The sequence below is a fragment of the Pagrus pagrus genome (genome assembly GCF_965226575.1).
Source record: "Pagrus pagrus genome assembly, chromosome: 19".
Lineage (NCBI taxonomy): Eukaryota > Metazoa > Chordata > Actinopteri > Spariformes > Sparidae > Pagrus > Pagrus pagrus.
The window spans coordinates 13,943,711-13,970,405 of record NC_140203.1 but is presented as its reverse complement, the minus strand read 5'-3'; the positions used below and the strand labels follow the sequence as shown (position 1 = coordinate 13,970,405).

At 42.4% G+C, this 26,695-nt stretch overlaps 3 protein-coding genes across 5 annotated transcripts; all 3 read right to left on the bottom strand.

The window, feature by feature from the left end:
• Nucleotides 1-543: 543 nt before the first annotated feature.
• On the bottom strand, nt 544-11,575 carry inpp5ja (inositol polyphosphate-5-phosphatase Ja). Its single transcript, XM_084383921.1, has 13 exons — nt 10,857-11,575; nt 8,068-8,667; nt 6,184-6,291; nt 5,899-6,007; nt 5,704-5,820; nt 5,115-5,290; nt 4,706-4,817; nt 4,395-4,504; nt 4,090-4,300; nt 2,935-3,072; nt 2,774-2,839; nt 2,584-2,688; nt 544-1,832 (listed from the first exon to the last, which is right to left on the bottom strand). Exons 2-13 carry the CDS (start codon nt 8,661-8,663, stop codon nt 1,362-1,364), a joined length of 2,319 nt encoding a protein of 772 aa, XP_084240047.1. The 5' UTR covers nt 8,664-8,667; nt 10,857-11,575; the 3' UTR covers nt 544-1,361.
• A 1,487-nt stretch (nt 11,576-13,062) lies between these two features.
• smtna (smoothelin a) lies at nt 13,063-17,218 on the bottom strand. Its single transcript, XM_084382653.1, has 8 exons — nt 17,046-17,218; nt 16,100-16,188; nt 15,710-15,785; nt 15,492-15,620; nt 15,351-15,384; nt 14,287-14,404; nt 14,010-14,161; nt 13,063-13,882 (listed from the first exon to the last, which is right to left on the bottom strand). Exons 2-8 carry the CDS (start codon nt 16,184-16,186, stop codon nt 13,735-13,737), a joined length of 744 nt encoding a protein of 247 aa, XP_084238779.1. The 5' UTR covers nt 16,187-16,188; nt 17,046-17,218; the 3' UTR covers nt 13,063-13,734.
• Nucleotides 17,219-18,727: 1,509 nt separating this feature from the next.
• Nucleotides 18,728-26,513, bottom strand: slc35e4 (solute carrier family 35 member E4). Of its 3 annotated transcripts, none has more exons than XM_084382481.1 (3): nt 26,206-26,513; nt 24,594-25,204; nt 18,728-22,112 (listed from the first exon to the last, which is right to left on the bottom strand). In XM_084382481.1, the coding sequence occupies exons 2-3, from the start codon at nt 25,183-25,185 to the stop codon at nt 21,580-21,582; spliced, it is 1,125 nt and encodes a 374-aa protein (XP_084238607.1). In that variant the 5' UTR covers nt 25,186-25,204; nt 26,206-26,513; the 3' UTR covers nt 18,728-21,579. The 3 variants fall into 3 exon arrangements, with proteins under 3 accessions (XP_084238607.1, XP_084238608.1, XP_084238606.1); XM_084382482.1 differs by lacking the exon at nt 26,206-26,513 and adding an exon at nt 25,982-26,063; XM_084382480.1 differs by lacking the exon at nt 26,206-26,513 and having other exon boundaries at nt 24,594-25,236.
• Nucleotides 26,514-26,695: the final 182 nt, after the last annotated feature.

The window sequence follows — 26,695 nt, the reverse complement described above, 5'->3', positions numbered from 1 at the left end:
GTTTTTTTTTCACACAAAAGAAGCAAAAACGAAGGAAATATTAATGATTTTCTGTAAAAGTTATTTTCTTCATCTCATCAGATTTAACTCTGGTCCCAACACCTAGTTTGATTTAGAACCATTTTTTTAATTATTATTAAAAAACCTTATTCTAACATCATACAGGATATGATTATAATCTCCTCCGATGCCAAACTTCATAGGAATTAAGCATAACTTTTTTCCCCTGTTCAATCAGATAAAACTTTCTCCTCGGGGGACAATTCCTCTCTGTGTGCGCAGCTTGTTTTCCCTCTTCACCGTGGTGTCTCGCTTTGGTTTGAGACCAGCTTGCTAATCCAAAGAGTGATTACCTTGATTGCAAACATCGGGGCAAACCATAAGCCGTGCACAACAACTTATCCACAACTCAAGATCTTCTTTGTCTGAACTACATGCACAGATGTTCAAAGAAAGTGACATTTGCTTTCTCTCTCATTGAAATATGTCATTATTTGACCAGTATTTATCCAATGAAACAGTGTTTTTTCATTCAAATTTTCTTTTTTCATGGTTTTATTTGCACACTCACACAGTTACATGACACTTTTTTTTTTTCCCTTGAAGCAAAAACAAACACATTAGCCTAAACACCCACTCACTGATCTCTATAGGACAAGGGCTGTATTCACAAAGCTGCTAAGAAAAAGAGCATTGATCTACGATTACTGTTTGAGTCAGACGGCCACATGTATGTTTCAGATTGACTGAGGTGGTGAAATGCTCTGTCTCCATTATTGGATATTGTTTTTATGAATACAGACCAAGAACTATAGAGCGAGACTATGAAACCATCATCTGGTCCAAAATGTACAGATTTAATTTATGTTTTAACACATTGACCTACACTACTCCCACACACACGCACACACAAACACACACACGCAAACACACACACTCTCTCGACACCATCAACACGTCTGGTCCAGAGTCCTTATTTTGATATAGCCGTACAGACTGTTTACATGGATCCATATTGCTGTCAGTAATAACCGCTCACATCCACCACAGGTTTACTCAGACTTTGGTTTCACATTCAATATGTTTGTTTATGTATGATATAGCTTATGAGTCTATAAAAGCACTTGTCATCAGGAGTCTGGACACATCTTTGACCCCAGGATACACACAGTGTATGAGATGATGGTAGATTCAGAAACAGAGCTGCAGGGCTACAATGCGGAATGTTGGCAAACTACATTAGGAGTCATTAAATGTGCCGCTTCTACGAGCACAGAGGGATCAGATCAGACTCTGAATGTGTGGATACTGCTGTCGTTCTCCCGTTACAGCACCTCCTTTTAACTTCTGATGTTTAGATTCTATCCAGTGCTTGTTTCTCCTGTCTTTCCTATCTGTTTGACCCCTGTGGGGCTAACCTGAGCTGGTCTGTGTTCACCTAAGATGGCAGCGATCAGGGCCTCCGGTGCGGTCACACCACCGCCTGGAGACACAGGGCTGCGCGGGCTGAGCGGGCTGATAGAGGGAGACTGCACAGTGTCAGGAGAGACCAGTCGCTCCTTCTTAGCAGCAGAACAGGGCGAGCGGCTTCGAGACTGGCCTTCTTTAGGGCGAGGACACAGGCTGAGGCCCTGTAGGGAGGGAAGGGGGTTGGAGGAGAGAGTAGGGACAGCTGGGCTGCGGCTGCGACGGTGCCGATGGTGGTGTTTGCCAGTTTTAGGGCTCGGGCTGCGGGAGTTTGGTGCGAGCAGAACCAGAGTGCTGTCATCTTCCGAGCTGACGTCTGAGCTGTCGGAGCGCCGCGCGGTGGGGCTGTCGACTGGAATCTTGATCTGTTCAGGATGGAGGATTCAAGAGAAGATAAATGCATGCGCGAGGTTGCTAAAAACTGCAACCTCGTGCATGCATTGCACTGCTTTTTTCGAACATGGGGGGCACAAAATATAAACTACAGGATTTGTGTACATGGACACCAATTTTAAATTGTGTTCATCACCCTCAGAACAACTATCGTTCGCACCTGCATCAAGTTTCTTTGACAGAATGAAACACTGCGTTTATGAAACGTGCTGAAGTTGCAGGGAGGTGGCCAGGGTGGCCAAAACATGGACATAAATTAACCTTTTGAAACTTGTGCTGAGTGTCAAGAAAAAAATGGACAGTCTGTGATACTGGCTTGTAGATACATGCAGTAGAGTAAAAAGAACATTTCCCTCTGAACCACAGTGGAATAAAATGTGAAGTAGCAGAAAAAAGTAGAGTAACTAACTATAATTATTATCCATCATCCATTCAATTGTTTAGTCTATAAAATGTCGGACAATATACCGCCAATTGAATCAGCCCAATGCCCAAATTAATTTTTTTACATGTCTTTTCTTGTCCGGGGCTAGTAGAACCGTTACCAACTCTGTGGCAGTTTGCAGAGAGTCCTACATGACAATGCTGCTGTGCACAAAAACCAGGTCCATAAAGAAATGTTTCTTCCAGTTTAGTGTGGAATATATTTATGTGTATATCCATTCATGAATATATCATAAGAAGCAGTGAGATGGCTGCCGACTGTCCTCTGACTTTTCTTACCTGAATTGGTGATGACAGCCCAACAATACTGGTCATATTATTACTGTAGTAGCCCAGAATGTATTCACAGTCATCTCTTGGCAAATCCTCCTCTGTAAATGTCACCTGGTGAAGACAGGAACAGAGAGAAATTAACCTGGATTTCAGCTGTGAAGCAAAATAAATGTGTGGATTTAAGTATGTGCCACACCTGTGTTGCATGCTCTCCCTTGGCCCATATGTACGCCTGGTAATCTTTGTGATGTCTGAACCCGACCTGTGCAGAAGGAACAAATGGCATCAGTTGACACTGGGCATCAGATTGTAAGTATTTATCCTGAGCCTTTGAGCGAAAAACTATCTGAGAGTTACCTTGTATATTGCTACCCAGTCCCATGAGCTGCGCTGATAAGTTGCTGCAACAGTGAATCTGACTGTAGCATCTGAGACTTTGCTCCACTCATGGTTTACCTGCAGCTCCACCAGCGGCGAAGCAACCTTGAAAGGGAACTAGAAAAAACAGCAGACCGTGAAAAGACAGGTCACGAGCATGGCCTGGTTACTCAAGATAATCCACAGACCTCGTTGTGAGCGGTTTCATTTAGGGACTAGATGAATTCTCATGAATTCAAGTTGTCCAATTCCTACATATTGCCCCTTTAAGGTGTTAGCTAGCGTCAGTTTGCGAGCCTCAAAACTTGTGAATGAAACATGCAGGGCTTTACAACTGAGGTTATAACTTTTCTGGGACAAGTAAACGTGATAGGCAAGTGAATTGCTTTATCATACACAGTCCTGTTGTTCGTGTGAAACATACGCAGGAAATGTGTTTAAATGTGTTGCTGCTGTAACGTTGATAGTCTACGAGTTCCCTCGCAGAAAAAGCAGCATGCTAGGTCAGAATATGGCATGTTTGCTGTCTTTTGCTGACACAGCATGTTATGTATGATGTCTTAGCTCTAAGGCCAAGTGGGAATATTAATCAACAAACTGTTTCAGCACTAGTGTGATTTTAATGGTAGTATTTGTAAGTACCACCTACACAACAGCCTGATCAAACTGTCTGGCATGCATGCAGAGAGTCTAAAGGAACAACAGACAACATTTGAACATTTAAAATGTAACTAAAATTAATTTTCTGTCAAAAGGCTAAGACTACAGCGCATTTTCTTCTGTGCTGTGTTACAACAGGAAAAAAAGTCCTTAAATAAATGCTCACAATAAGATCTGTGGATTATCTTGACTAACCGGGTCATGATTTCTGGAAAGAGACATTGCTGATGAGTTTTTCAAATGTATTTTTTGGGACTTTGAGCACCACAAGCCGAGTGCCATCTAGTTCCACACATCTCTACGGCCGATATCTCCAGAACTCTAACACTCACACCAAAAAAATCTAGATGGATAAGCTACACTCCAGGTTAGAGGAAAAATATTCATTTTTGAATTTGGGGTGAACTGTCCCTTTAAATAAAACATAATTCATAAATACAGTATATTTGAGGAAATATGTTAATTTTGTCTCACATGCAGTGAAAATAGGGCAGAAACAGGCTTGTGGTCACTGATGGTGTAGCCCATGTGACTTCGGTACACATGCTGTGTCACTTTGGTTGCCCCACCCAACCATGAGGTCAGACCCCGCTGCAGTGCTGCATTGTGGGTAGGAACTGGGGAGCCGGTGCGACGAAGGCGCCATAGGATGCGATCCGTCCAGGCAGGTTTCCTCTTCTTAGCACTGAGAGAAAGGAAGCAAAGAGTGACAGACTGTCACCTTATTGAAAAAACAAAATCAGCTGGAGTGAGTTTGAGATGGAGAATACCGGACGGACCTGGTGTCATACGTGTGAGTGCCCACATCAAACTTATAAGTAGGGGGGAACTTGAGTGGTCCCTCATTGAAGCCCTCCAGGATGGACTCTGTGTTTTTAGCCATGTTGAGCTGGAGAGAAGACAAACGGTGAGAGAGGCAGAGCAGGTCCTGAATGAGTGACAAGGTGATGTTTGTTCCCTTTTATGCTACAGCACCCTCTGTTGGTCGTGGTTGGCAATCATGAAACAAACAGGTGGTGGGAAGCCTTCCAGAAAAATCAGTCTGTCTCTGCGAGGGGGCGAATGTTTGAAAATGCCGAGGGTGCCTCACCTGATCTCGCTCCCACAGAAGAGGCAGCTTGTTGCTGTCGATGGCACATTTCACCACATGGATGTCGTAGTCTTCTATTCGGAAATTTAAATCCCCAAACCAGAAAACGACACTGGGAACAGAAATAATACAACTGAAAATACAATTATGTTATTTTCAGCTCAAAAACAGTAGGATTTTTTTTGTTTACATCGAAGAAAAAGTGTCTTACTTGAAACTCAAGACACATAAAAGAGATTCATCAGATTATATGGTGATCTGAAACATTTTGGTGCAAATAAAAACTAAAACAGAATATTTTATTAATAAACGTATGATATTTACTGACTGCTGAATTATGTTGTGCATCTTTCCTATCCTCGGCTGGATGAATTAAACTCATACTGAATGTAAAAACGACGTCACCCACTCGTGGTCCAGCACACCGGTGGCCGTCCCCCCGTCAAACTGCTGCTGCTGCAGGATGCTTTCAAAGTCCTCCATCCGCTGCTCCAGGTTCCTCATGTGAGCCGGCAGGTGACAGTTGAGAAAGCACAGCGGGTGGCCAAACACTGTCATCCTCGCGCTGACGCCCCCTTTATTTCCCTTAGAGTGAGAAAAAAGGGCAGGGAGAGGACATGCATAACGTCTTTAAAATCAAATCTAATAAAAAAAAAAAACGTGCATGTTATCAACCGTATCTGTGTTCAGGGACGGGATGTTTTTCCTGAGTCACAGAACCACAAAGCCAGACAGCCTGCTGCTGCACTGACCTCAAAGAGAAGGAGACTGCACCAGCAGCAGCCAGGGGGTGATGCTGACATCAACACGCACGGGAAGGTCACACGCTGACATATGCACCCAGGCATGCATGGCAGGAGGGAGCACACACCACCTTTCAACATCCCACATCCCCCTCCCCAAAACCCCACAACCCTCCTGACACAAACCCGCCACAAATTTTGCACTGTGATAAATCTCAGAGCAGAAGTGAGAGCTCTTCAATGCGCAGCACGTACCCAATATCCCCCAAGTCCTGTGCGTGTACTCTCTGTCTGCACACCTCTGAGGAATGGAAGATGGCAGAATTTAGAGAAAACCAGAAGCAGCACTCCCTGCATACGCTGGGACGCCACCTAAAGGGATGACAGATAATATATCAGCATCTTGATTTTGTAATTAAGTATGTCTATCAGATTTAACTCCGTACTGACCAGAACATATCCAAAAGGACTGAGTGTGTCCATGCAAAGCTCACTCCACTGGTCTGAGAAAAGCACATCCTTCAGCCGCTTGTTTATCATGGAGTTGACTTCCTGGAGTCTGTGCGGTGCCAGAAAAAGCAGAGAACTGTCATTAACAAGTGAAAATGAAGCATCAATACAAAGGACAGTGATGGCTAACCGGACGGGAAGGGATCAAAATATGCACAGATGACTGAGTGGGCACTCGCGGCTGTCTCTCTGGCACTGCTGAGCCTGGTAGAAATACTTGCTTACCCAATGATAAACATGTCAACGCTCCCATCTGAAACATTTGGTCCGAACAGAGAAGTGATGTCATCTGGCGGGACAGCTGATCCCACGTTCCATGTGACGATGTAGACCCTTTCCGAGGATAGAAACAGTGGGGATGCTGCATTAGAATTAAGTGCTATATATATACTGTCGAGTGAAAGAGGACATAATCTGTGCTGTAATCCTCAGAGAAATACCTCTCATCAGTGCGGCTGTATATAGAAAGAAAGATAAGCACAATTAAGCACCTCTTTGTACCTAGATGATGACTCAGGTAGGTGTGTGTGTGTGTGTGTGTGTGTGTGTGTGTGTGTATGTGTGAGTCCTGGAAGAGAGAAGAGATGGAGCAAACCGTCCTTTAAAATTTCATTACAGAAACTCATCACTGCTGCAACTAACGTTTGTTTTTAGAAACGATCAATTTTTTTTTCTCAATATATCAATTCAATAATTTCTCTAGATCACATTTGCGAAGCTGGAACAAGCAAATATTTGACTTTTTTAAAAACAAATATGACCCAAGGTTAATTAGTCATTCAAATAGTTCATTGACTGATTAATAAATCATCATTACATCAAACATTATCTTGATTTCTGCAATCACGCCAAAACAGTCTTAGTAATATAGACATGTTTCCAACTCTCAGGGTACATTTACAGGGTTAAAGAACTAACACCTCTTGAATACCCGCTACACAATGATGGGTTTGAACATTTTAGCACAATAACTTCAAATGATTTATTTACACAACTGCCAAACTTTTTCAAAAACTTGCTTGAGGTGAGAGCTATTATAGTCTATAGTTTATTCTATACTGTACACCTTTATAAGTTTTTGTCAGTGTCTATTATTTTTATTATCTGTTATTCAGAACACAGACTGTATTATTGACTCTCTCTGTTGGTGCATTCAAGGACATTTTGACATATAAGACCTGAGAGCTGACTGTTGAACAGCAACATCGTAATGTCAGAAATGACCAAATCCAGTGTCCGTGTAGGACAAGAAGGCAATAATGCCAGAGTAAAAATACTGAGTGATTCCCGTCATTAGTCCACCAGTGCTTTGATTACAATACTATGTCCTGGTGACAACAACATAACATAGGGGTTAGATGTTTTTTTTGTGGGATACAATGGGCAAACTCAGACTTCAGCCATAGTGACGGGGTAAGGATTTTGGATAACTGGAGAGAAGCGTGCTCTCCCTCGTAGTGATTCAAAATAAATCAGGATAGCGACAGACATCTTTTTCCAGCCACTCGTGCGATCATATTAAAGATTATACCTATTTATGATTATCCTGATGATGGAAACGACCACAAACGACCATGCTTTTATTGCCATCTGCAATAAAATCTCAAAGAGATGAAAACACAACTGGTGTCATAGATTAAGTTATTCGTGTTTTCATACTATACTGACAAGAATGTAAACTATATGATTTTGTAGTTACTGGACAAAGACGTGCAAATCCACCAGAGAATATGGTCTATGTGATGAGATGTGTATTTGTGTCTGACAGTAGGTTGTAGCTCTGCAGACTCTTCTTCATATAAACACAGTTCCCGGACTTTAAACAGAGATTTTTACAGGCAGCCGTTGCTCATGAGCGAGGAACCAAACAAACGTGTTGCCCCTGGGAAGCTTGCCAACAAAATGTGCCTGTGTCACTCTGTCAGGTTCACAAAGCTCTTAGTGAAATTTGCAGTTTTGATTCATGTGACGTGGTCTGGCACATATCAGCTTCTTACAGCCGCTGACTGCAGGACAGCTTCTTCAGCTGGAGGACAGAATCCTTTTAAACCCTCAGACAGGCTCAGTAATATAAAAATGTTTTAATAAAGGTGTGTTTACTTGTCTCACCTGAAGTCGTTGTTCTCTGCTGGCTTCTCGGACTGCGCTTGGCTCTGTGTTGCGCTCCCCGGTGAGGGGCTCCTCTGTGGCTGAGGACTGAGGCCTGGTTTTGGGCTGAGGCTGGAGTTGGGGCTCAGGTAAGGCTGGCTGGTGTAAGACTGAGGGCTGTGGGGACTGTGAGGACTGTGAAAGGCGGAGGAGGAGGACTCTGTTGGGGAATGCGACAGGGCGTTGGCACTCTGAGGTCCTGGGATGCAAACTGGGATCAAATCTATTTCCTTTGAGGGGTTCACTGAGATCCTGGTCGTCTTTGGAGCAGGTTTAGTTCCAAGAGCGGTTGGTCTTGGCCGGCTGATGCTGGCCAGTGTTGTCGGGGTCGTCCCAGACTTTGGCTGCCCTGACTGTACTGGTTCTGTCATTTTCATAGGTGCAACTGCAGCCTGCATAGGGCTCAATCTAGACTGTTTATTAAGCACCTCTGACGGGCTGATGAGAGGAGGCTCCTTGATTTTGACCTGTGGGCCTCCGATCAATGCACAAGGGCCGAGCTCCACTTTGGGCCCGCAAGGCTCAGTGTTGAGTTGTTTCTGCTGCATGCGATCCATCGACCTGCAACAGGCAGTATATGGACTATTATAACACAGCAATTTGAGACAGAAACACGACGGTGTGGCTTGCAGAGAGCATAAAATGGCACAAGTCACTTGACTTGACTTGAAACCCGCCTTCACTAAGGTCACAAGTCCTCAGCATCTGTTAGTGTGTCCTCAGTAAACAGCGAAGGATTTGCCTGCATCAAGCTGAAGCTGAGCGAGTGCATCACATTATACTGAGCACCTGTCTGCATCACTCCCCCCAGGCATCACTGATGACGTTATCATGAGAAGGCAATTGGGCTGAAGCGGCGGTGAAGCAAGTACCGTCTTTGATTTCTGTCATAGTAGGAATACCACAGTGCAGAAATGCAGAATCATACACATTATATGATTGGATTATACAGTGTTATTTTTTTAATGTTGCAGCTGGTAAAGGTGGGGCTGATTATAACTATTTGATGCACTGAAAAATAAATAAACTTCATTTTCTAATCCCAGGTGTATCCTTAGAGTTGACCCTGGGAAGATTTAGCCCATTTCCACACACAGTTAACCCAGGGTTAACCTAAACCCGGGTTAGCCCTGGCTTAGCAGCTAATGTTTACATACTAGAAAGATGCATGACACTATGTTTACTTAGCGCCATTTCACACTGGCATCTTTTAAACTAGTGCTACGTACATTTTCAGGAGATAACCCCACAAACTCAGGGCTAAAGCTGCTCTGTAGCAGGGCCAGAAATCCAGGGCTATCCTTAGCTTAGCGCGGAGCTAAGTGCTGTGTGAAAAGCCCTTTAGAGCTGTCCTAGTCCAGGGCTAGTGTTGGAACTGAGCCAATAAAATGCAGCGTGAAAAGGCCTAAAGTCAACGTTTTCTGAGCCTCGGGCAAACAGCTCTCCAAGCCCGGGGCTGAGTGCAGTGTGAGAGGCCCAGCTAAAGCTGTCGGGTCAATGTCTTGGAGTGAAAAGTGAAATATTTGCTGCCAAAATGTTGGTGGAACAGAAGCATAAAGTAGTATAAAATAGTACATATACATATCTCAAAATTTTAACTTGAGAAATTGCAGTGATTGAAAGTAACTAAGTACAGTACTGTACAAGTTTGAGGTAACTGAGTATTTCCAGTTTCCACTGTACTATATTTTGGAGGCAAATATTTTACTTAATACTTTTTACTCCGCTACATTTATTTGGTTACTTTAGTTACTTGTTACTTTGCAGATTTCAAAGCCAAAGCAGCACATGTTTAAACTGATATTTTATCCGTAATAGGATATGAAAAACACTGATTTCGATCATCAAAAAATGCTGAATATCGAATCCGATAATCATCCAGACTGATAATCTATCAACACCTTGTATACAGTACATACATACATGTAAATATATGTATAATTTACTGATTTACTGATAGTCCTTCTGATACTTAAGTCCATTTAATATCGGATACTTCTAAGTCGCTTACTCGTCTGGGTGAATTTCACTTTTTACTTGTGGGTACTTCTAACAACACTGAGTAAATGTACTTGATTACCTTCCACCAGCGGGCTGAGGAACTAACTTTGTACCTCTGTCCTGGATTACATCCTGGTTGCCTAGCAACGTGTAATTAGCCCATGACCCTTTTACAAAGCAAAAGACAGAGCTGTTGGTGATTATTATGGGATGGTATCACAGCGTGAAAGCCTTTATTGCCAAACCATTTGATCCCTTTCTCTGGTCTCATTGTCGTGAGGTGATGGGACACACAGCTGCAGATGAAGGAGCACATCAGACAATGTCAACAGACACCGTAGGTCACGAGGAGGATGTGATGGGAGGACAAGTGCCTCCCACCATTTTGTTTATGTGCCCTCCCACACAGAAACGATACACCTCTGTTTAATCATTCATGATATGCAAATTGGGATCTCTTTCATGTGACCACAGTAGTAACCTGCAGAGCGCAGCTGAGTGACGGTGATCAGACAGGTTCTCTGTTCAATTCTGCTCAAAAGTGAAAACTTTCACATCCTAAAAAAGAAGAAATGGGCCTTTTTTTTGTGTGGTATCATTTCATAACCCGAGAGCCTGCGAGTCTGAACGACTGCCGCGTTATCCACAAAGGTGCGAGCCTGGCATCGTGAAAAACACCCAGAAACGCAACAATCAACACAAACACGGAGCTATGGAGCCTGCTCACAGCCCTCCTGACAACATCTTACCTTTCGTGCCTTTTTTTTTTTTTCTTCTTCTCTAAAATTTCCAAGGTGAACCGTAAAGGTGATCTCACAGATCCACAGAGGGGAAGAGCATCAGTGTCTTTCTGTCTCGCACGCCAGTCAGCTCGACAGCTCTGTCACCGGGCAGGATCGATGTCTGGTCCGGAGACACGCCGACCCAAGCAGCCTGCGGGACGGATGAGACCCGTCGGTACCGCGCCAAGCGGGGCAGCGGACGTCTCCGTCACGGTGCGGACCGCGCCGCAGGGCTGTCAGGACAGGAGGCGGTCACGCTTGGTGTGTCCGGACTCTTGCATGTTGATGTTTGTACCACAACACAGCGGCTGATTATCCCTCATCCTGCTGGGCACCCGCTGTCTGCAGCGCGGAGCAGTTGGCCGGAGCAGCTGTGCACTTTTCGGTCACCATCCCGCATGCACCTCCCGCACACCCACCGCGTACACAGACCCATCACCCATCACGCGCCTCGCTCTCTCTCTCTCTCTCTCTCTCTCTCTCTCTCTCTCTCTCTCTGGTAAAGCAGGAGAGGCAAAACAAAAAATCAGCTGCCAAAGTGCAGCCGGCCGGAAATAATTGAGCATCTGTCTTATCAGTGACGCATTAATCTGGCATTAGTGCGTCACTGATTGCCACTGAATTGATCAGCACGCCAATAATTACATTTCATCCTGGCAGGGCTACCTATCTGCTCCCCCCTGTGATGTCTGTATGACAGCTGGGTGCTGAAAAGAGTGTTATTGAGCTTATTGAGCTGCATTTTTTTCAAAAATCAACAAAAAATGCGTTGATTAAATATTGTAGTTTCATCATTAAAGGTGCATTATGTAGTTTGGGGAAGACATTTTAAAGCAGAAGAGTAAGATCTTCGTTGACTGATTTGTTTACACCTAAACACATTTGAACTGACCTTAAAGGACAACACAGTTTCATACTGTTTTACTTTGTTTATATGTGGCGGACCCTGCCACCTTTCTAGCTTCAAACAGTGTATTTGGGACCTTATTTTCCTCTGAGAAAAGCTTGTTTATTCAGTTATGGAAAGAAGAGCTTGTAGTATTACCTCATTATTCTCCAAAACTATACAGTGCCCCTTTAAATTGTCCTATTACTCTCCTGATCGGCTGGAAAATAAAAATGCCACGGTGGGACTACATTTTCATTTAAATACAGTCCCCCTAGAATGAATGACAAGAAATTATGACCTTAAAGTTTATTGAAGCTGAAGGCTGGACAGACATTTTTATCTACTATAAAAGATTATTATATTCCTTTTTATCCCCTCTCTCTCTGTCCCTCGTTTTTTTATCCTAAGAGATAGTAAATGTTAAATAATAATTCATCATTTCTTTTCATTATTTTATTATTTTATGCACTCTTTTTTCCTCTTGATTTTTTAGGTATTTAGGTTGTTAGGCCTGTTGGTTAAAGGATGTGATAAGGTAGCTGAGTTTGTATTAGGATGTATCACTTTGATTTTGTATTGTTTTAGTGTGATTTTGGTGTTTTTGGTTGGATGTTGTCATTGTGTTTATTGTTTTTGTTGGCTCCTTGGTGAGTTGTGTCATGTCTCTGTTAATGATAATAATACTTAATATATACTCCTCCTATTGGCTTCCATATAAATAGCTTCAAAATTACTATTCTTCTTATTGCAGTTGCAGTGACATTGTGACCAAAGTCTCTCCAACTAAATACACACATCTATAAAGGTAACCTGTGATTATTATAATCATTATTTTAAGTAGTAGCATTTGTTCTTTGCGTACAGAACATTAATTATTCAGCAGGTGAACTGTGCAACGTGTTATATATCCATTAGAAAAGCTGGTTTGACTATAATTATTTAAGGAATCCTCAGTTTTAAAGGAGTATTAGAGCTACTGTACAGTATTGTTCCTCCGTGAAGTGATGGGGCCTCACATGGTGAAAGCAGAGGTGGAGATAGCTCCTTGTACATGTCAAGCTCACTAAACACTGGGTACCAAAATGTACAAATTGCCATTCCTGTCAGTAAATGCCTCGTGTTCTTTAAACTCAATGCCCCAAGACTTCTAGATGTAGCAGACTAATAATAGTACTCTATAATAAGTAAACCGAATTGAAGAAGGTTTTAAGAAGCATAGGTTCAAACATTTTTAAACCAAACTCCTGGGTGATGGTTTAAAATAAAACATGTGGAGTTCCTGAATATGTTATCAGGGAAATACAATACTTTTACCATTTATTTTACCTATCAGTGACAGTTAGAGAAGAAAAGCATGTATAATGGAATGGATATCTATTAAACGTGTCTTACACAATCAGGCCCTCAACAGCGATGTCATAAAACGAGTTCCCAGATTCTCCGTGGCTCTGACTGGGATTAATGCAGATGTGTAATCTCAGAGGAATGTACTGATCCGGACCGCCAGCTGTCCACTGAGTGAACATAAGTCCCTGCTAACACACAGACCAATACAAACACTTCACATTGTGCATTTAAACATTCACATGATGCATCAGCCAGACACATCAAATATTTAAAGGAGAAGTTCACCCCCAAAAAATGGAAAATTCAGTCATTATCTTTTCAATGTCATGCAGATGGAAACATTTCTGGAGCTTCACAGCAAACCAGAGTTCTCTTAAACAACTGACGTAGATGAGGACTTGTTTTAAAATGTCAAAAAAACAAAGGAAAAGAGACATAAGATGGCTGATGGTTGAGGGAAACTTCACCTGACTTTCTGTATGCGTGAGGGTGAGGACATAATGACTGAATTTTCATGTTTGAGCAAACTTTTGCTTCATGGCAGCTCTAAGGTCACAGACAAAATGTAAATATGCAGCTGAAAAAGCTGCTTAACATCATTTTTTTTGTCTACAGTCGCTTTTTGGTTTTGACCAGGCCTTTCTCCACCAGGGAGCGGTAGAACTCCTGGATGTACGTGTACACACACTTCCAGTCGGGCTCTTTCATCCGGACTAAGTCGTCGGGGTCGAGCAGAGGGGGGCAGCCCGCCAGCCTCCTGCACACAGAGAGCAACTATCAGACGACTTGAGAAAAACAATGACACAGAACCATGAGGTCACTTTGCTTTCATCTCGCTCCAGACGAGATATATCTGCTTCTTCATATAAGGAATGAGAGCTCACTCTGCAGTGCTGAAAGCCAGCTGGAAGTTGTCCCTGGGCTTGTTGGGATTGAGGATGGAGTACTCGAAGGCGTCAGGGAAGAAGCGGTGCACCAAGGCGCAGAAGGCTATGCCGTCTTTCCAGCTTGAGGAGAAGTTCTGGATGTTCACCCCCTGTTTCATAGCAGAGGGGACATAGTTTGAGAGAAAAAGAGGCAGAGAATGAGAGATAAGGGGCAGAGCTATGCACATATATAGCTCCACAGGGCATAATTCAAAGAGAGTCAGGGCATATTTACCTCATATGGCTCTGTTTTGGCCCTGCACCAGTCCAGAAGCATCTGTTTGACATTTTTAGCATTGGGTGCTGCAGTAGGAGGACATTTCTGGGCTGACGCTACAGCAGGACTGGCCTGGCTGAGGAGAAGAAAAAAAAGACAAGAGGATACACGCTGCATGTACAGAAAGTGTGGCTTACATCATCTTTTAACTTGGCAGATGCTTTGCATAGGAAAAGTTTCTTTTTTTTCCCCTTTTGGTTAGACAGGATTAGTAAGTGGTGACATCACAGGTTGAAAAGGTCGATCTGGATTTAAATTTCTGATATAAATTAGGATTGACCTCATATTTAACACCAGAGCTGCAAAAAAATAGTCGATTAGTCATAAAGTGAATTGAAAGAAAATTAATTTCTAACTATTTTGATAATCGGTTAATAAATTCAGTCCTATTTCAAGCAAAAAGCGTCAAACATTTGCTGGTTCTAGCTTCTTAAATGCAAGGATTTGCTGTTTTATTTGTCATTTATGACAGCAAATGAAGAGTCGCTGAGTTTTGGTTAGCTGTTGTTTGGACAGAAGAAACGATCTGAGGGCCTCAGTTTGGGCTCAAGGAATGCTGAATCGATTAATCATGAAAATTTGGCAGATTAAAGGTGACATTTCAAGGATGTGACCAGTTAAGTTTCCAAGAAGGGTTTTGACTCAAAGGCCACTATCTTTTAAAAAAAGGTCACTAGAGGTCCAGTGTGTAGGATTAAGTTACAAAGTGCGGTGAGGTTGCAGAAATGCAAAAATGCAAAAGTCCCTCTCTCGAGCCAGTGTTCGGTTTTGTCCATTCTGGGCTACTGTAGAAACATTGCAGACTCTGTCGAAGTGGACCTGCTCCCTCTGTAGATAGAAAAGGTTCATTCCAAGGTAACATACATTTCTGCCATAAGATCATCTTAATCCTACATACTGGACCTTTGAGTGTCAAAAGAAGCAACATAAGCAGGAAGTCTGGGATGAAATGAATGCTTCACTTGTTCATTGTTGGCTTTTAATCCTCCCTTCTTGCAAAATTGACCATAAAACTGACTCACCCGCCTGCTGATGAAGAGGGCTGACCAGGCGGCTCTGACAAAACGCAGATAATCAAATTAATATCAAGAAGCTCCCGTCATTTGAATAAAACATCAAAATATCACAGGGTGTCAGAGAGCGTCTTTACAGCACGAACATACTGTTTGTCTGTGGCTGCTGGTTCATGGACGCTCTGCCGACGCTCACACCTCCGCCTGTTGTTCCTCCTTTGCTCAGGCCCTGCTGCCTCAAGTCCTGCTGCCTCGAGCCTCGATCCTGCTCCCGTTTGTCTGATGAGAGGCGGTGAAGAGTTTGGAAAACAAGCAAGGCATCAGAGGAAGAATGGAGACCTTACATGGGAGCAAGTATCAGATTATACCTCTCTTTTTCTTGAGGAGGTCCCTCAATGCAGCACGTATCATCCGTCTCTCTTCAAAATCTGTTGCACTGTCCAGCTAAACAGATAAACAACTGGTTTAAAAAGGGAGAGGTTTTTTTTTTTTAGATATTTTACACAGTATTTTAATGTTGTCCATACAAGAAATCTGTAATCACTTTCCTTTACTTCAGAAAAACAGATTCTTTCCATGAAACAAGTGAAAGTGAAGCCAATTAACTTAGATCACCTCATTTTCAAAGATAAGAATATCTGAAAGCCTTTAATTCCTTCCAGACTCTTATAACACTGCTTGCATGATGTTTGATGACGAGTTCAGTTGATTTCCAGCTGGTTTTTCCACACATTTAAAGTCATAAATCACCGGCTCACCATCTTGTTGAGAACCTCTTCGTCCTCAATCGCAGCCAGTTCTTCGCCGGTTACAGACGCTGATCCAGCGCCAGTTTTTGACTCCATGTCTGAGAAGTAAATCAAATTAATTATTTGTCCATCTAAAGAAAATGAGTTGCCAACTGCTTTTTATGATCAATTAATCATTTCTGTCATCTTTCAGGCAAATATGTGAAACCTTTGCTGGTTCCAGCTTCTAAAATGTGCTGCTTGTTTTTGTCATGTATGACAGTCTTTGGTTTTGGACCGTTGGCTGGACATAAGAAGCGACTTGAAGACGTCACTTTGGGCCCTGGGAGATTTTGATGAGCAATTCCCACATATTTTATACACTAATCGATCAATCGTGAAAGTAATTAGCAGGTTGATTGAGAATGAAATTAATCGTTCCTTGCAGCCCTTCTAGTGACGCAAAATATGTGTCCTGAAAGAAATGAGGCGGATGTTTGAAAGGGGGACTTTCACTTTTCTCACATGGCCCAAGTAAAACTAAGTTTACCACTCACATAGTACTGAAAATATTTGAATTATTCAAACGAACCAAACAGACTCTAAACAATGTGCAAATGTCACAAACAGAGCACAAACCACATCTCGATAACTCAAATATAAACAGTTGTCTGAGTCTTAACAGAGACAAACTGAGCAGCCAGGGAAAGAAATGTTTGTGTTACTGAAGCACCCATAAGGATATCTCAGGAACTGGCTGAGTGCAGCGCAGACGAGGCAGAAACACGGACAAATATAGTAATGTAGTGGAACGTAAAAGATCTGATAACAGTGTGAAACTATGTGCTCAGAGAAGGTGAAAGAGGAGTCGCAGTAAAGCCTGGTGGCACGAGATGGGAAGCATTAAGTGATAAAAACATGGAGAATAGACAGTGAGAATAGTGACATGTGACCGTTGAGGTTTGATGTCACTCACCTGTTGTCAGGATGTTCTTAGTGGCAGTTTTAGAAGTTTTGAGCGCTCTCCTCTCCTCTCCTCGATCCCTCCTTTAGACCTGTGTGAAGAGCTGTGAGGGCTCAGCCTGGAGGTCACACCTCACACCGCAGCGCTTCATAAGGATGCATGTTTGGAGAGCGAGTGGAGGTTGCTTACATTAACCACCCAAGATGGGAAGAAAGAGGAGGAGGAGGAGGAGGAGGAAAGTCTCTCCTCCTCTTGTCACTGCATCCTGGATGATGTCATGTGAAACTTCATGGGCACTACCTCAGCCAACCTTTTTTTTTTTGGTAAAATCACAATTTCCCCTTGGTTATGCTTGATTTGGAGGGCGCCGCAAACGAATTTGGGCTTTTGGGGCGGAAATCAAAGAGTTAACAAGGGCAAAAAAAGTGAGGTGCACTGCCTTATTCAGGCAAAAGTCTGTAAGTAGCACCCTGTTTACAGAAGCAGAGGAATCTCTACAAGAGTACAGAGCACACACACATACGCACACACTGAAACATAAATCTGTAAGAAAACAATTCCTCGACATTAACAGTGATTATTTAGTGTTTAAAGCTTAAGGCAGATTTAGAGAATGTGTAATAAATCATAAAGCAGAACAGTTGCTCCACCAAGTGGTGGAAACTAACAGCTGCTTCAAAATAATCTGTGTGTGACCATAAACTGTGATTCAATGGGCCTTTTTCACAGAAAGAGAAGCACAGGTGTTACTAATAACACTATCGATGGTCCTGTTCTATTCAAGTGTCCCAGTAAGAGGCGACATGAAACCAAAGCAGCTACATGGAATTCAGCTATCGTTAATTTTATTATTTACAACTGTGCTTTTCACACTGCACAAGTTGAATAAAGGATGAGTTCAGCATCAACCAAAACGGCAATTGGACCCTGATTTTTACACCCTCTATGCCCGGTCAAGTTCGTGAACCCACTTCAGACTGCGCGGTTAGGATCCCAGGGCTGAATTACACCAGACAAGCTGTATGGAGCAGTTTTATGGGTTTTTTTCAGATCGTTTTTTTTACAATTAACTTCATCTGCATGGGGTGAGTAGATAAAGACTGGATTTTTGGGTGAATTTATCCTTTAAAGTTTTCATTTTTGACAGTTTGACAGTTTTACAGAATAACTGCTTTGCAGGAGCTTTCATTCCTGTTGATTCTGGCGGCCCCTTTTGACAAAAGTGGTGTCAGCATCACAATGTCCTGTAATAAAAGTAAAATATTTTCAAATACTCTTGTTCTTTATTAAACACAGCTGTTTTCAGGATGCATGGCAATGAGGTCATGTATCTTGCATGTGGCTTCGTAAGATTAGTAACTGCAACATGATGACGGTGAAACAAAGTAAATTTAACATCTGGTTACATGTAAGAATAACTTAAAGAACTAGCCGGTTTTGTCTCATTTACTTATTCAGGTCATATAGAGGCATCATTATTAAATTGAAACTGTTTCATAACCAGTTAAAAACTTCTTGTAGCATGTTAAAAGCTTTGTCTTCAACTTTTTAATCATCACAATGTGTTGTATATTCCTGAATGTTATTGAAATGTTTCCCCGCGTAAACAGAAAATTAAACACACAAATGTTTTTTTTTTTCATTATATTAAAGTATCTAAAAAAATAAAGTTGGCAACGACTCTGACTCAGTGATGAGGTGTTTGGTTTGGTTGTTGTTTATTGTACCAGTCCATTTATTTTTATTCAAGCAGTTGCAGATCACATGTGCATGAATCGGCCACATCTTCTCCCATAAACAGAAGCACCTGTGGCTGCTGTTGGCATTCAAGGTATTAACAAAGTTTTTTTTTGTTTTTTTTTTGACAAAATGACAAATCAAATCACTCCTCCCTCCTCTCTCATCTGCATTATGTCCAAATAAGGCATGAGGCAAATGTTTCATTCTTAAACCAGTACAGTTTAAACCAGCCATAAATGACTATAAAATACATAAATATAATAAAATAACTATTTACACCCGACTAGCTTTGCAAACAATCAAAATCACTATGTACACAGGAGGCTTTGAGGGCAGCGTCTTCGTACCTCGTCAGTGCAAAAGTTGCTTTGCCCCGTACTCACAAACTACACAACATGAGAACAAGCAGCTGAACCTGCAAAAGTTTGCGATCGTTTAACAAAGATTTAAAAACTAATAAATGGCGCTGAGGTGTTTTATATATGTTGACATCTGTGATCAGATTGCTCTTCTCAACTTGACACCACAAAATCCGTCATTCACATGCTGCAGTTTTATTGTGGTCGCTGAACAGCAGCTTGATCTCAGTCCAATAGTTAATAATCAATTAACACAAGGGCATAGCAAGTCCTATTTAACAGCTGAGGTATTCGATAATGTAAAACCAGTGAAATGATCTGCTGTACATAATCCTTGGAAGACCGCTGCCTGACAACATGTATTATTTTTAAACATTGAACCAAAAGGGCCAAAATAAACCGTTTATCCTTCTTGCGCTGTTTTCAACTAACCTGGGATTTATGATCCAACATTAATATGATATGATGCTCATGTAATTTTATGAATGGCACCTTTGAAATATTATCAGTGACACATCAAGTGAAAACCTTTTAACACACAATTGGGCTTGTAGAGCTGCAACAATAGTTGATCGAAAGAAAACGAGTTGCCAATTATTTAAATAATTGATTAATCACTTCAGTTATTTTTCAAGCAAAAATGTCAATTACTGCTTTTTATTCAATTGCTGCTTTTTGTCATTTATGATCGTAAATGATTAGTCTGGACTGTAAGGTGGATAAAAGAAAATTGGGAGCAATTTTTTGACGTTTTATAGACAAAACTATTAATTGTGAAAATAACTGGAAGATAAATCAATAATGAAAATAATCATTAGTTGCAGCTCTACCTGCCAGCATTATTTTAAATGGCAAAAATGCAGAAAATGTGGCAGATGTCGTGAAAACATCTTTGATATATGGCTTTGTTCTTCTTGTGAGAACTCAAACTGTGTGCGAGTGGGTCAAGTATTACAACACAGTGATAAAAAAAAAAAAAAGTAACAAAGTAACATTTGGCATATGATACATGTAGGAGGGAGTGTAAAGTAACAGACATCCCAGATCATTGAAGATGTTTTCAGGAGCAGCGGCATGCAGTCTTCTGCCTGGCGTACCTGACTTTTCTCTAAAGAGAGACGGCAGGAGAGACGAGCGCCATCCAATATGACATGTACGCATGTGCAAGACACTTCAGGACCAAAATCTACAGCATTACAAAGCCAGTGATTCCTATGGCCATTCAAAAAATAAATATTTTTTTCCATGTAAATATTAAAAAGGGGAATAAAATATGTCACAAAATAAGATCATGTCAATAAAATGCCTTTCAAACACTGAGCGAAAACATAACACTGTCCAGCAGAGGTCTGTTTTTTAAACATGCGCTGGTAACTAAAGTTTTTAAAAACGTCACCCACAAAAAGGGAAAAATTAAACCTAACACACGACACGGGTTAGGATTTAAGAAGCAACGTTAAAAGGACAGCTCAATATTCTTTCTCCTCCTCTCCTCCACAGGGAAGAGGCAGCTAAAGTTGAGTGACACTCCTTAGAGGACCCGTGAACCTAATTATCGTGGAGTGCTGCAGTGAGCGCACTGTTGTAAAAGGTGGAAATAATTGGACAAACTCTACAGAGACCGACTTGAGAACAAAATGTAGGCCCTTAAGTGGGAAGCCACACTGAGGCTCATAGGGGACGGACAACAACATGGAGCTCAGGCCTCTTTTTAAAAATGTGCTTCAGTAGAGGAAAAGAGGCATCTCATTGCACTGAAATGTTGGCTTTGTCCTTTACTGGACAAAAGTTTTAGTGTCCTTATTTTAGCTTTTTAAGCTTCCCGCTTCACAAATAAAAAAAAAGACTGAAAAAAAAAAAAAAAAAAGCTGCCAAAAACCCAGTCCCTTACCATGATGACAGGGACAGGTGAATGTCAGGTAACAGTACTATTAATATATATTTAAATACAAATTGTGCCCTATCAGATTTGAGGCGGAGGGCTCTCTAAGCCACGGCCCCCTTAGCGTCACACGAGGCTCTCTGAGGCCTGCGAATATCCACGACAGCCACCAAAACCATCGATTAGAGCCCTCTGTTAATGAGAACGTTTTCACAGTGGAGTAGTATGAGTGACAGTGTGAATACCTCATGAGGTATCAAACAGTTCAGTGTGCTCATGCATGCATATACCGCTATAGGCTATGAATGAGTGCTTTACAGATGAAGGAGAGAATTTTAACCGTCACCGTGATAAATAAAGGCAACCTCTGTCCTCTCTGCAGACTCCAGTCCTGTGTGATAAATGAATTGGCACAGTGAGGAAGTCAGAAAATAAAAAATCATCATCAGTGACGTTGGCATTACATGGTCACACTGCTTCTGCTGCTAAAAGGGTAGAGCACTCACACTTTATCATTTCATCATTTTATCCTTCAATGCTTTATTCTCTCCTTCATCCTTCCAGTTCAGTCTGTCTTGTCTTCCAGTTTCCCGTCCAGTCTCTGCTGATGATATGTGGGTTCAGACGCACCAGCTTTGTCCAAGTCATCTTCACCTGCAGTGTGAAAATCCATCTGTCCAGACTTTTGAGCTTTGGCCTTGCGTGCATCCAGGTAGCTCACGATAAACTCAGAGTTCTGATATATGAGCATGCCAGACAGCGTCAGCACTGCGCCGGCGCAGCTGAGGGCAGACAACTCGCTGCCGAACAGCAGCTGAGACAACAGCAGGTTCCCCACCACGCTCAGGTTGCCGAGGATGTGCAGAGTGACGGCGGAGGTGAGCGTGATGACGCAGCAGCTGGCCAAGTTGTACATGACTGAGCCAAGGCAACTGAGCAAGATAAAGACCCACAGGTGACGGTCGTAATGCAGTGGAGACTCCAGCATGGCCCAGTTCTCTAAGGCCAGAGCGGCCACGGCCAAGATGCAGAAGCTTGGAATGGACATCAGGTAGAGCAGGAACACCGAGTTGATTTTCTCCTCCTGGAGTAGGATGCCTGAGTAAACAGAAATGAACGCTGTGGTTACAAACATGACAGTGTTTGTTGACTGTTAAACAAATACCAAAGGGTGTCAGAGAAAAGTAAACAAGGTAACTGTAACCTATTTATTTATAGTTTCAAGCTTAGGTGAGAGTGAGGACGAGTTGTCTCTACAGGTACTAGACCTTTACAAGATGATTTTTATCCAAATTTAAGACAGATTTTTGGCAAAATCATCTTGTTCTTATTCAAGCACTGAAGGTAAGTATAGAGCTAATTAGAATTAGAGGCCGGACGATATATCTATATATATATTTTTGGAGATTATAATGCAGAAAAAGATGCTTGGGGTAATTTGTAATTGTTAAATTCCCAGTTTGGTCATTTTGGACTGGACCCTGGTCAAACTGTAAAATATCCCACCTCCATTACATATCTTTGTCATAGGTGTTTCATAACCACATTTGAGGAATCATTGCAAAAACATCAATATCTGAATTGTTTCCTCCAGCATCAGCCCCAAAAATCGAGTTTCGATAGTATAAGACTATTTAAAGACTTTTAGAATTGAATTTAAGATATTTTAAGACTTTTAAGACACCATGGAAGATGTTAACAGAAGACCTGAGAGGTGTCAAAACTAAAACGGATTAAAAATACTATAAGGACCGGTTCTTACCTAGATATTCTGCGAAACATGTGGTGTTTTAGTGGAGTCTTTAGAGGACATAACAGAGGATTCCTGTGTTTTTGTAGTAAGGACAGACTCTGTTTTGTTCACTGATGAGTTCATTCAAAAGCTGTTAGCAAACTGTGCAGCCGTCTGATAGCAAGAAAATGATGGGTTATTATGTAAAACTCTTGTGTGTAATGTGCATTGATGTCTGGACATGCAGGAAGCAAAACACGCCTGAATACTCTTGATTATTTCGTAAGAGCTGAAGCAGCTCCAACACTGTTCACTCACTGTAAACACTTCATAGTGTTTATTGACATATGGCAGCGCTAAACTTGTGAAATGCTTTGACTCTGAGTCTTTAAACAAGAAAATGTGCACTACCAAAGTGGGTCAGAGAAAAGTAAACTTAAAAAGGTAAACTGTTAGAACAACAACGACGAGTGAGAGGATTGAAATAGGTTGTTGAAACTTGACACAGCATCATCCAACTAGTTTGGCATCTCAGGATGGACTCAAAGTTTTGGTCATGATTAAAAATAAAAGTAATGTGCTGCAGCTTTGATCTGCTGGACCTTGTTTACTCTGCTTAATTTTGATCCAAATGCCAAAGCAGGACTTACACTTTCCTTCCTGTATATAGGCAGCATCTGCAGTCTTGTACTGTGTTGTCACTGAGTAGCTGTACTGAATTTCTGGGGATATATGGGGATTTAAAATGACGATCCTCTCGTCAGAATCATGCCTCTGTAGCTTTGAGGCACAAAGAATGTAGCATTAACATCTTTCCGAGAAAGACCGAATATCTGCTTTAGTGTTACGCAACTATTAACTACAGGGCCCCTCGCTATATTTTTAGAAACTCATTACCTTCTTTTTTCTTCTCTGAAACTGCAATGAGACTAATGAAGTTAGAGGGCCTAATCCAGTGCACGGAGAAACCAACTTTAAACCAGTTCCTTCCGCAAACTGCTTCTCTGAGAGTACAGAACATTAGATAAAAAATGAGCACATTGGATTAACGGCTGTGAAGGAACAACTAAGACCATGTGACATTGATTTAAGAAAGGAATGTCTTGTTCTCGGGACATGTTCATTTGAACTATAGCCACACACTATGTCTCAAAATGGGTGTTTTGTACTGAAAGCCAGTTAATTTCACCAGGATAATTCACTCAGCAAGAATAAAGAAACAAAGAGACTACTTAGAGTCCTGAGTATACATATATTACATCCTATTTTCTTATTCTGAAACATGTTGCAAGAAAGGAAACATCCGTGAAGTGTGGTCTCTCTGATCTGTTGCTCAACAGTGTTTCTGGGCCTCTCAATTGTTTTGGTATTTCTTGAATGCGGTTTGTCCAAGCTGTCTCTTTGGGACACAGAAACATGAATGGCATTTCAGAGATTTTCAAAACCCTCTAAAAACGTATCTGTCACTTCGAGGTGAACTTTTAACAACCAACATAAACACTCAGATATCACAGATCATCATGTCCCAGGTTGTGTAGTAACCCTGCCCATAGTTAGACACAGACACGTAATAATGTTTGCAAGACGTTTCCTAAGAAACAAAACATGTGCCATTGGGACATTCCTCCTTAATGTGTGGGTGTGTTGCAGGACTCAGGATTGAATCACTGTAAAGTTCGCAGACCGCAGACTGCTGTGACGTCCAAGGGAAACACTAGAATAACCTCTGATTTCTGTGTGATGATGAATTTCCAGCATTTCCCTGGAAAATTTCTATAGCAACAACAAAACAAACATCAATAGTCTGAGGTTACCAGCAGGACAGGAAACAATGAAGCGACACTTACTCTGCTGAATGGACTTGACACCCCTCAACATGGTCGCTGCGAACACAAAGAAGCAGCCGGTCTGGTCGAACTGGACCTCTCCCATGATGCTGAAGGACGCCCCCAGGCAGATGGGCATCATGGCTGTGTATTTGAGGATGTGATGCTGCTTGCCCAGGATCAGCGTGGAGATAGCCAGAGTAAAGAGCGGGGTGGTGGTGTAGATCATTTGTGCAAATGACAACTGGACATAGTTCAGACCCATGTTCCCGAAGGCGATGCTGGCACAAAATGTCAGACTCAACAGGAACACCTTACATTTGGCGCTGGGGGTCAGGTCCTGCTCTCCTACTCCTCTGTGGCGGATGACCTGCAGTTTGATCAGCCCATAGTCCACCACTATGGCTGTCAGCATGTGCAGCGCTGACAGCAGCAGAGGGTACCTGAAGTTGTAAACGGCGAATATCCATTTGTTGAGGCTGGAGATGGTGGTCCCCGTCACCAGCCAAACAATAACAGCTGACAGCAGATGGAGCATCTCTGCGGGTGGCCTCCTCCTGCCTCTGTCTTGCAGAGTCGCCTCGCATTTTGAGAAGCCATCGGCGTTGATCATGTTCGTATCATTGTCCTCTCTGAAAGGCAAACACATGTTGAGTCCGCGCTCTCATCTCCAAATTAAACACACGATCAAACCGGCGACAAATTGCGAAAATAACATGCGACACGGGCAGTTTTTCCCCTCCTCTGCGGTGATAGCCTGCCGTTTTTGCTCAGCAAACCTGCCTTTCTCTGCACCGCCTACAGACACGTGTTTCTATTTTGCATGACGAGCTGGTTGTGTAACTTACCCTGCGCAGGCAAAAACACATATGCTTGGACCAGGAAGGCTGGCAGGCAGGCAGACGGGAGGAAAGAGGAAAGGGGAGAGGTGCTGGGCGGGCTGGAAAACAGTACGCGCCTTCTCCACGACGAGCACTGCGGGGATTGGCTGTTATCCTGACGGTGACGACTCAGTATGATGCACCAAAAAGCCCAGCAGCGGTGTAGTAAACATCACGGGGCAACTTGGCGGTTTGGTAGCAAACAGGATAACTAGGTCTAATAAATATGATACAGCAGCAACACATTGGAGTTTTTTTCCATACTGTCTTTAAATAGCAGCTCATTTAATTGCCTGGGGACATCTTGTGATCCCGTTCCCGAGCACTGGAGCAGAGGGAAACCGTGACACCTCACTCCGTTGTTCCAAAACACCAACAGTATAGCATTTTTAGCTAGTTAGTCAGGCAGCATTTCAATGAACGTCACTTTATCACAAACAGCGAGGCGGCTCGGTAACCATTAACACAACAGCAATACAGTCTTTTGTCCGACGAAATGAAAGGGGACGGTAGGTTAAGTTAACTGACCTCTGCCGTGAACCGAGCTGTCACTCGACACCTGCCAGCTGAATGTCTTTCGGGCTTGTGCCGTCATGCTAACGCTAACGCTAGCTAAAAACTAAAGAGGAGGTTAGCGCTCGTTAGCTGACGACAACCGTTACTTCTAGCTTTATATTAGCGTCCATTCACACTGAACGCTGGCAGCACCACGACCCCAGCCCGTGACATTTTGTCTCAAATGTTGTCTTTACCTTGTTATTCCGACGTGTACCTTAACAGCACTGGCAGCATCCCCCGGATCTCCGTCAGTCGGTCACGGTGCTGTCAGCCAAGCCGAGGCGGCGGACGCGCTTCAGTGTTATTGGAGGGTTTATTTAAAGGGCAATGCCACAGAGTGCGGTGCAAGATGAATGCACCCCTCCTCTCCTCTCCTGTGCTGGAGCCTCACATGCTCATGATGAACCAATCCAATGAAGATGATGAAAGCCCACCTGTCATCATATGAGGTGTTCAGGATGAGGAAGTACACACAAAGCACCTGCAGAGTTTAATTTGCATCATGTAAATATTTACTTATGAAAATATGTATCATCTGTTGCATGTTTGACACAGTGACAGAAAGTAAACAAAGCAAACTGGAGACATCAGTGCAGTATCACCATGCCATAAAATGCAATATTCATTATGTGCACTACAATGATGCAATGTAACTAAGCATATTTACTGAAGTACTGTACTTAG

Coding starts and splice junctions, on each gene's coding strand:
- inpp5ja (XM_084383921.1), bottom strand. CDS start 8,663: ATGGATCGCATGCAGCAGAAACAACTCAACACTGAGCCTTGCGGGCCC. Junction 2,689..2,773: donor AGGGAGAGCATGCAACACAG/GTGTGGCACATA, acceptor TGTCTTCACCAG/GTGACATTTACAGAGGAGGA. Junction 1,833..2,583: donor GGCTGTCATCACCAATTCAG/GTAAGAAAAGTC, acceptor CATCCTGAACAG/ATCAAGATTCCAGTCGACAG.
- smtna (XM_084382653.1), bottom strand. CDS start 16,186: ATGGAGTCAAAAACTGGCGCTGGATCAGCGTCTGTAACCGGCGAAGAA. Junction 15,621..15,709: donor CCTCCTCAAGAAAAAGAGAG/GTATAATCTGAT, acceptor GCCTCTCATCAG/ACAAACGGGAGCAGGATCGA. Junction 15,385..15,491: donor CCAGCAGCCACAGACAAACA/GTATGTTCGTGC, acceptor GCGTTTTGTCAG/AGCCGCCTGGTCAGCCCTCT.
- slc35e4 (XM_084382480.1), bottom strand. CDS start 25,221: ATGTGTTTGCCTTTCAGAGAGGACAATGATACGAACATGATCAACGCC. Junction 22,113..24,593: donor TGTCAAGTCCATTCAGCAGA/GTAAGTGTCGCT, acceptor CTGTTTACTCAG/GCATCCTACTCCAGGAGGAG.